A 10,000-nucleotide genomic window follows, 5' to 3' on the forward strand; every position below is an offset into this window, starting at 1 on the left:
TGAGAGGAGTATTACTGTAGATTAGCATTATACACCATTTTCTTCCTTTTTTAAATATTTGTTTTTATATAATCATGGTATTTAGCAACTATTCACCAAAGTGGGGGTGGCTAGTGGTGGATATTAATATTTTACCGAGCTGTGAAATGGCGAGGTAAATATCCACTAATAGCTACCGACACTGAGGTGAATGGTTGTTTTAGTATATACTAAAACACTGAGATAATATAGCACAAAAAGATGATTTTAACTCATTTATTCCTGCAAAGATTACAACATTTTTGAACGCAAATCGTGCGCAAATTGCCGGAGTTGAATAGCAGTGGATATCCAGAGTTTGAGTAGTCAATTACCACGTGTGTTCAACGCTATCCACTGTTTTAGTATATATACTAAAAATAGTTATTTAGCCAGTATTGCACGAGGTACATGTAAACCAGTCTGCAGACTGTAATTTACATGTTTCAATAAAGATTGATCGATTGATTGATTGATTGTCTCTGACATATCCATGGAGATTTACATTGTACCATGGGAATTTTATCTTCCAAAAGGTCGATAACACCTCGCAAGGGTGAACGGGTCTGGTGTGCCCGTGTAACCACACCTTTTTCTCCCTTTTGATAATGATGTGCCATTTAATCTGGCAATATTTACTTTTACAATTATCGTGAACTTGGAAGCAAATCACTCAGTTCACGAAATTCTAAAGTCTTCTAAAAAGAAAGGGGACGTTTACATCATAGTTACTTTGTTTACCTTTATATCAGGCCTGCCTTTACATTGTACGTGACGAAATAAAATCACTCGCGTCTGACAGGGTGTTGCCAGATTTTCAAACATCAAAGAAAAAGAAATTGCACAAAAGTGCTTGGTGCAAAATTTGAAAAAAAATTCGATCGATCGCCCATAAATACAGAATTTCACCAAGGAAGGCCATATCTCTAAGATCGATATTAAACTTCCACGGCCATGGCTAAAAAAATTATTAGCTACGTGGATTGCCTACCATCTCGACAATCTGGGCACCAACTTTCGCCAATGTGATCGCCTTCTTCTAAAATCGACCCAAAAAACATCAAAATTATCCTTTTCCCTTCATGTTCCTTGAGCGTTTCCCTCAAATTTGCCAATCCCTCCGCCTTCAGCTGCAATGGCGTTTCAGACATTTTTCGAAGAATTCCTCCTCCTTCTACCAGAGCCTCGATTTCAGATGTCAGCCTCTATTTCATTTTCGCAGCAACTCCATCGGTCACGTGAGACTGTTACCCATGCTCTCCAGTTTGTCACTTTCTTTGAACAGGGAATGATGTCTACTGTGACAGTCTTTAAAGAGCAAAATTTAGTCGAAAACGACGATCTAACATCAACAGAATTTAAGGTACATATTTCCTGGTACACTTCCTTGCTTTGTTATCATCTGATACCAGAAAGGGAAGCTATGATTGTGCGTTCTAAAAAAGCAAGTGTGACCTGTGTGTTACTGCAAGATCTCCAGTTGATTGCATCAAACCTGGACCTCAGTTTGTTTCGTTTTAATATCTTTCTACTGAAGCGGTTAATGCCTCCTCCTTCACAGCACTTGTAAACTACCTTTAAATTGATCCATTTTTTATTTTATTTTATTTTTATTTTTTATTTGTGGAGGCAATTGCGAAGTAAATTAAGTATATTAGGCGCACAGAGGAGGTACATGGGACGATGTGACTTGGTCTCATTCCTCCGCGCAAAAAAAAGCAAATGTCCCCACGCCTGGGACCCAGATTCTTAGTCAAATTCCCGAGGATGGGGAAGGCAATAGAGGTCAAATGCCCCACATATTGCCCCCCCCCCCATGATCAATGGCGACTATGAGTTGACTGTTAGAATGGAAAGTAAGGTTGCAGTTTGCAGGTCATTGTTAGCGCAGCAAGTAAGAGCTAGTTTGGTGATCTCCTGCCATGGCAACCCAAACACTGTACAACTTCTGTGGGTCGTCTCTTGCATACCTACATTGATCAACTGTGGGATAAGACCAGCTTTCTTATGGAATAGCTGCCTGCAGTGATGTCCAATAGAAATAGTTGGAGGGAGGGGTGGTTGTGGTTGCAAGCTGCCTTGACCAAGTGATAATGATGATGTTTAAGAGGGGAAGGTTGGGGATATGGAAGTGTCATTGAAGCCTAAGATCCAAAATTTCATTTTTCTTTCTCTTTAAGGCTCCCAGATGTCTTGACTTTTTTGACATGTGGCGATTCTGTGCTTGTAAGTAAAAGATAACTTAAATGCAACATGGACAAAATTGGAAAGGAAAAGTTGAATTGTGTGTTTCAGTTTTGACTTTTCGTTCAATCTTCATTCATGGCAGCTGCCCGGAACCAGTTTCATCAGTACTACATCTATGGCAAGTTCCAAGATTGTTCAGTATATAGCAAGGCACTGGGGAGCTGTATCAGTTACAAGGCAACTAAGTCTTCAGAGGATAGGGTCTGTGTACCTTTTTGTGTTGAATGTAAAATGTGAAGACATAACAGATCCAAGTTTGTCTATTCAGACGTGGGTGTTTTTCTATGTAAGAAGGATCATGAAACAATCAATCAATCAATCAATGCAATTTTGATCCGGGTTTATCCCTGTAAACAAGGGTGGCCGGATTTACCCACTTTGTCAGCAATCTTTCTAACTCCCACTCTCCATCTTGCTCAGTTCATGGCGTCCTATTCTTGGGTTGCACGTGACGTCACAAAAAAATGAAATACAAAACTAAAGAGCCTTTCAAGTTTTTATCTTGATCAGCTACAGGAGGTTTTAAAAATATATCTGTTTGCATGTTTTCAGCTCGGTACCGTGCTTCGTTTTGAAAATAGAGCAGTTTGAATTTCAGAGTTTTTCACAGTGCGTGACATGTTGATGGCTTTTGAAAAACATGCCAGTTGCATAAAAACATTCATTTCCCTCGTATTTTTGTGGCCTAAACAGCCAATATACTAGGAGACGTGTCTATACGAATGTTTGCGAGCTCATTATACAGCAGAAAGTGTTAAAGACAGCCAAACTAAATTCCAGATGTTTCTACAGGTTTCCAGCCGCCATGTTGGTGTACTTCAGCAGTACACCAACATGGCACCTCCATACTAAACTCTACAAATTTCAGTAATAAATTTCGCCGAATAACTGAAGTATGGAATATCGCACAGCCCTGAGAGTTGGACCCGTTATTTACTTATTCCTCTTCTATAACATTTCATTTCTTGAATCAACGTCTTGAATGGTAAGCGATTTATGTTTTCACTTGCGTGACGTGCAACCCAAGAATTAAACCAGAAGTTGGAAAGATCAATGCAGCTAGAAAGGCACGCATTGACTCCTCCTTAATAAATTTTACTCTGTCTAATGCCAGATTATTAAATTTTTACTCATCAGCTGAGGGTGGTTTGGGAGTCAATGGGTTGACCAACTCAACATCCGCTCAAAAGCTAATGTCCTCTTCAACCAATGGACTCCTAGGAGTGAGACTTAATAGAGTTTAGTCTTTCTAATGCCAGACGATTTTAGTCAATAGTGATTTTGACTTGTTTACACCCTGTGAGCAGTTGAATCTCACTCCTTATCCACTTCAATAGCGAAATGAGCACAAGACCACCACAAGCAATGAATCCATTCTTTCCTGATTTGCAAGCTAGTCCCTCTGGCGCTGGCTACAGAAAGTAATGTTTTGTCAGCCATACATGCTTGACTAGAGAATTGATCACTTGATCATAGTGGTCTCTCTCTTTTTGCTGCCAAAGCGGATAAAGGATGAGAAAATCCACTGCTCACAGGTTCACTTGTTGACTGTGATTCCACAATTTTTTGTATCGCAGGATGTCATGCTGAAAGCCATGAAAACAAAGGAAATTAAATTTACGTCATCTTCAGTGTGGCAAAAGAGAGAGAATCCTCATGAATATTGGAACGGTAAAGAATAAGTGGCAGTAGAGTACAGTGTATGCAATGGGTGTTGAAAGCAAAGCTGTGCGCTTTCAAGGAAGTGGAAAGCAAACAGAAAAAATGGACAAGGGAAGCAAGTTTGAGTCAATTCCAACTGAGAACTTTGTGGAAAACACCTGACTTTGATTCTATTATATATGGATGGAAGCTGTATCTAAGACGCCCTGCAGCTTCTTGTGCTTGGCCACAAAAATTCATAAACGTAAACCAGTTAAAGACAATATCATTGACTTGCTTGCTGTGTGAACATGCACAAGTATGCAGGACTAAACTGGACAGGTCACAGGTCAGTGTACATGTCACTGTGCTACATATAAATAAACAACACCAAAATTGCCTCCTAGCCCTAATAACTATACGAAAATGTTTTAGGTGTTGGGATTAACTCTTGGCTTAGTTGTTCATCAGTGGAGCAGGGTGTTCTAGTCTTGACCTGTGAAATGTGACCTGTATTTTAGACCTGCTTCCTCCCTTGTTGTTTTGCATTGGAAATTAAGATTGGGCACTTATGGTTGGGTAACAATCCAGCCATCTCAACCAAAACAAGCCATTTTATGGACTGGTTTTGACTTCAGTGTCTTCTTCAGCAGAATTTTACAGTTTCTACTTGTCCTGTTGCTTACGTGCCATTGGACTTATGGCATTAAAAATTGTTTGTGCGTATGGTTTGTCAAGGACCTTTGAAGATTATTAGGACCAAGCAACCCAGTGGTGTCCTTTTCTTGGTCGGGAGCTCCTTTGCCCTCAGTGATGGTCAATTGCCTGGACATTGGAACAGTCCTACTGTATCTCAACTCCCACTCACCTGAAATCGTTAGCTACTAAAAACACAGATAAATGCTTTTGAGGGTACAAAGATATACTTTTTCTGTTTCTCACAGTTATCAAACCAATAACTCATCAAATGGTGAGATTGCCGGCACACCTCTGTTACCCATGAGCGAACCTATTACATACAATTTGAACCTACCACTTACAATTTATGTTCCTTCTTCTGATACCAGGCCTTCTGATAGGGTGCAATGAAAAAATGCAAATTGTGCGAGTCTGCAGGGCAGATTATGCGATTAGAAAGGCCAATTATGCGATAAATATTGTAAATTATGCCTTTTTTTCTGAGCAATTTTAAGCTTGTTTTTCAAGGTTTCAGGATTAAAAAAAACATGTGTTTACTGCCCTAAAGACATTTTGAACGCAAGGGAACAGTAATTATGAATCTTGATCGACATTAGTTGGGACAAGTAAAAAAAAAAGATCTCTTCTGCTCTATTGGTGCACCACGTTAAGAGTTGAAAGGACACAGCTAACATGCCAAATGAATGATCAATAATTATTAATATTCCTGTATGCTACAACTAGCTTATTACACTTTGTTTTTGTGTGCAGTATTATATTTCTGAACAGATTTGCTAATCTGAAGAAAGGGCGTGTTTGTGTTACACCAATTGGGGACTCTTTAAGAATAAGACTCGTACCAGGCCCCCCACATGCAAAATAACGCCTTGAACTTCGAATATTTATGAAATTGAAGGTAACAAAGGCTTTAAAATGGCATATTTATGCAGGAACTCCTAAGAAACTTGTTGATTTATGTTTTATTACTGGGTTGCCTATGGGCAAACCCAGTCGAGGTCTACGTTTAGTTTGTTTGTTTTCTTTCTTTTTTTTTTTTTTTTTTTTTTTTTTTTTTCGTGTCGGTAAAAGTCTTGCCTGTCACTCCCCTGGTAAGTGGTGTCTTTGTGTATAGAGCCTTCTGCGCGTATTTTCTTAGGATCGAGAGGGTAGTGGAACTGCGTAGATTTCTCTGGTGGACACAGTAGAATCATCAACTTAGCCTGCAATGGCGTCGAAAGTCATGCAACGCGAATGGCGTTTTAGTGGATCCTTAAACAAAATATACCCTTATGGAGCTCAATAATGGAAAGTCAGTTGGATAAACTAGGCATGAATCTCAAAAGCGACGAGGACTGGACTTCGACAACAATCTATCGCCCGTCGAGACGAAATCAAAGTGAGCAGTATTTACCTGAAGTACATGGTAATTTGACACAATTGAGTTTCTTGTCTTCACGCACGCAATGAAATAGGAAGAGGTTTTCACCTCTAAGAGCAAATATGTTGTTTGTTTCAATAAAATTTTCGCTGGAAAAGGATTCTGTGGTATTTTCTGCCTTTGTGAATTATGATATCATGTTGTGTATTGAATTTTCGAGCTTAAGGTTCAAATGTGATATGGGAGAAGTTTTTTAGTATTGCTCTGTAAGCATGAAGGGTTCACAGGCCTGTTGGAAGCGTGCTTGAGTTTCAACAAAATGAGGCCCAAAATCAGTGAAAACTTGTGACGCAGATGAATAATAAAGTAGCTTCTATTTCCAAAATGATGGAATTACCTGGTGATAAATAACGTCGTACGCGTCTTGGAGAGTAAATTTTGACTTGATAAATTTTGACTGCATAAACAAGAGTTGGGCGATTGTGATCTTTGTTTTGACTTCGCTCATTTCATTGTCAAACTTTATAACACTTGACAGAAAAAGAAACTTACAAAAACCCGGTATCTTGCCATCATTTGACACAGATGCTTCACTCTTTGGCGAGTAAACATGCCGCGGTAACTTAATCACGGCGCCCGCTGAATTCCGGCCATGTCACTTTCGATTTTGCAATTTACTTGAACGTAGCAAAAATCTCCCAAAATGTTTGTCGCTGATCGTAACTTTTTATATTCTATATTCACGGTTCAAAATTAATGTTGTTTTCATGTCGTAAATATTTTATTCTCGATCGACCGTCCCGGAAACTTCCTTCTGCTCTTTCTGAAAACTGTGTATCAATATTTATTTGCTTTTTCATCAATATTTGTTTTGCATAAAGCAAGCTACCAGAATCTATACCTTGCTGAGTTCGCATTTGTTAGCGTTAATAGTATTTTCAGTCAGATGTTTCTGTTTTTTATGAGGGGTTTATTGTTTTGGTCTCCCATCCCAACACTAACCCCGCGAAACAGGGCTTGACTTCAGTGAAGTTTAGTATTACAAAGTTTTCGGATGCTCATAGGGCACACTTGTGGTGAAAAGAAGTTGTGAGGGAACTTGAAAATTATCAACATGTCAGCCCAGAGGCCAATGTTTCTCGCCTCTCTTTTATTTGTTATTCTTCAGAGACTGGAATGCTGTATTTCAATACCACACAATTCAGTGCCTTCTGATTTTCTGTAGCACGTATCACAGGCAAGCCAGTGTATGCTTCACAGAAGCATCTAGTTTTATGAATTTTGTGCGTTCTTTTGTGAATTATGCGGTTTTTCGTGAATTGTGCGATCGTATGCGATTCGAGGTTGATTGTGCGAAATCGCACCATCGCATAATATCAGAAGGCCTGTGATACTGAAACAACAACAACGTTTTATTATTGAGAAACATTTACAAGAATATGTATCTACTTGCAAATAGCTATAGCTAATCAAGGCGAGTAGGATAGTTCACATCTAATTCTAACTAAGATTGTTGCTAAAAATATTCAGGTGTAGTAATTATATCTATGGTAGGATAGTTCAAGCGGACTGCACTTAGCCAGCATCCGGCTTTTCTTGCTCAAAGCAGCCATTGTGCTTTCGATACCTGAACACAAATACACCATTCAATAGTATTGTTGATAAGAAAAGTAATAGCAATGAAAGGTTGCTTAAGGATGCTTACACACCATCAAATAAAACTTGTCCAGGAAGAAAAATGGCAAAGAAAACTTGTCGTTTTATACACCAGCAAATGAAAATTTATTGTCAATGGCACTTATCAAGGAAAACTTGCTGTGTAACCAGCTTTACGATTGGTGAGATATTTTTAAAGATTTTGCTGACAAAATAATCAATGTAGATTTAGATGAAGCAAATTGTGTGAAGAGTTTCAAAAAATCTTTCATGTTTCACTGTGGCCGCCTAGTAAATATTGCTTTCCAGGCAGGTGAAGGGATGGTGTAGTGTTGAGAGCACTTTCCTCCCACCAATGTGGCCTGGGTTCGATTCCTACACTTGGCATCATATGTGGGTTGAGTTTGTTGACTCTGTGCTCTGAGAGGTTTTCTCCGGGTAGTCCAGTTTTCCCCTCTCCTCAAAAACCAACATTTGATTTGTGTTAGTTTGTTGATTTCAGTTTACAATGTCCCCAATTAGTGCACCAGGGCTAGAAGACTAAACACTTAAATAAAGTTCCTTTCCTTTCCTTTCAGTTAATAGACCCTTCCACGGTTTTTGACCGCCATCTTGGCTGGGGGGCCAACAAGGCTAAATTTACAGTAAATGTATGGGATTTTGGCCGACTTTGAACCGCTGTAGCGCCGCTAAAAAGAGAAAGATTTCCAACTTTTGCCACTATTTTAAATACTTTTATTGATATCATTCATTCAACAGAAAATAAGGCCATTAAGGAAGGTGTCATGTCCGTAAATTCGAATAATAAATCTTTTCATGTTGCTTCTAATTTCGCGGCACTTTGCCGCAATGGTTTCAGAAGGGTTTGTATGGAATCTTAAAAATTCGTTTGTGGTCGTTGTAGCTTGAATGTGTTCTTTATATTTCATGAAAATAATCTCAGTATAAATGTCTTTTGAAAGACACTATCACTGTGGAAATCCGTGCCTTTTTAGCGGCGCTACAGAGGTTCAAAGTCGGCCAAAATTCTATACATTTACTTTAAATTCAGTTTAGCCGTGTTTGTCCCCCTACTAAGATGGCGCCAAAAACCGTGGAAGGGTCTATTTATTCAGCTCAGTAAATAGGTCATTTTACAATGCGTCGGCTATCGCCTCGTGGATCCACAGCTACTTTGACAATGTTATGACGCAATTCATGATCAATAACAGGACAGACGGATGAAAAACTGACATCAATTTGTTAATTTGACAGTTGTTGGCTCAGTGACCGATCCTATGAATGGCTGAGAGGCTGTCGGTGTTCCAGGGCATACCGTTACGGACAAAATCGTCAAAAAAATAAGACAAATAAAATGTAAGAACAACAAATAATCACTCGAAACGCATACATATAAATCGAACTGCACGGACATAAATTGAACCTCGTCGAACTTATACAGCGGTTACCAGTCACACGCGCCCCTCAACGACATTTTCAAATTTCCAAACTAAAATTTAGGTGGACGTCAATCAAATGTTTCCCACGACGAATTCGACTGCCGCCAAGTGTACAGGACTATTGCCATAGAAACATATGTTTGGCGTCCACCTAAATTTAGTTTACTGTCTGTAAACATTACAATCGAAAAAATTAAAATTCTTTGTAATCTCTGAACGAGAGTCTTATAATTTCTTGATCGAACGATAGTTACGGCTCGGCAGCCAGTAAGGTGACGTCACTTCTGCATGCATAAAAACTATTGTCTGCAGGTGTGACGTCACTTGTACATGTATGAAAATTATTGTCTGTAGGTATGACGTCACTTGTATATGTATGAAAACTGTTGTCTGTAAGTATGACGTAACGGAAACAGAGCCAGCAAGAATTAGCTGTGTGCTTGTCTTATCTCTCCTGGCTATACTCTAGCTCTTCCACCCCGCCTGCACGGTTTCTTTCTTTCTCCGCTGTCCTTCTCCTCCCTGTGGTCTTTGGCCTATCTCTCGCCCTTGTACCTTCCAGGGTTCATCACTCCAATGCTGTAAATCTGTCATTTGATTAGGTTCCTCTCACCGGATCATGAGTATACGTGCCCTTAAGGCCCGGGCGAAGCGCTTCAACATTTGCTTTAACATCCATTCGATTTTGTTGAACGATGGTGATTGCCGGGTTGGGTAAGCGGTTTTCAACACATCATCAACAGTTGATTCAACAAAGCTTCACGAGATGCCCGGTATTCAGTCCCAGCCGGCAGCCGCGGTTGTTGCTATCACGGATATCCATAAATGAATATTATGAAGCTTTAAAAACATTCCAGAAAAATAAATCACCTGACAATGGTGGAATAACAGTCGAATTTTACTTGGCCTTTTGGAAAATGCTCTTAATTCTGTACGTTTTGCA

The 10,000-nt window shown here is 39.4% G+C and overlaps 2 protein-coding genes across 3 annotated transcripts in view; one reads left to right on the forward strand and one right to left on the reverse strand.

Annotated features, from left to right (window-relative positions):
• The window catches only part of LOC138046521 (thioredoxin domain-containing protein 17-like), a 17,564-nt gene extending 16,357 nt beyond the window's left edge, over nt 1-1,207 (reverse strand). The window contains exon 1 of the mRNA XM_068893140.1: nt 1,010-1,207. Within this exon, the coding sequence (XP_068749241.1) occupies nt 1,010-1,169 (160 nt within the window). The 5' untranslated portion in view covers nt 1,170-1,207. The remainder of the gene's footprint in view (nt 1-1,009) is intronic.
• A 68-nt stretch (nt 1,208-1,275) lies between these two features.
• LOC138046522 (synaptic plasticity regulator PANTS-like) overlaps nt 1,276-10,000 on the forward strand; it is a 25,188-nt gene continuing 16,463 nt past the window's right edge. The window contains exons 1-4 of one of the 2 annotated variants that reach the window (XR_011131732.1): nt 1,276-1,381; nt 2,199-2,244; nt 2,348-2,466; nt 3,843-4,255. Coding sequence is in view for 1 of the 2 variants with exons in the window: in XM_068893141.1 (XP_068749242.1) it covers nt 1,307-1,381; nt 2,199-2,244; nt 2,348-2,466; nt 3,843-3,947 (345 nt within the window). In the remaining variant the exon portion in view is untranslated. Of the gene's footprint in view, nt 1,382-2,198; nt 2,245-2,347; nt 2,467-3,842; nt 7,962-10,000 lie in introns of those variants that run through there. The other variant, XM_068893141.1, reaches the window with a different exon arrangement.

This window comes from Montipora capricornis, chromosome 4 (assembly GCF_036669925.1).
Source record: "Montipora capricornis isolate CH-2021 chromosome 4, ASM3666992v2, whole genome shotgun sequence".
NCBI classification, from domain to species: domain Eukaryota; kingdom Metazoa; phylum Cnidaria; class Anthozoa; order Scleractinia; family Acroporidae; genus Montipora; species Montipora capricornis.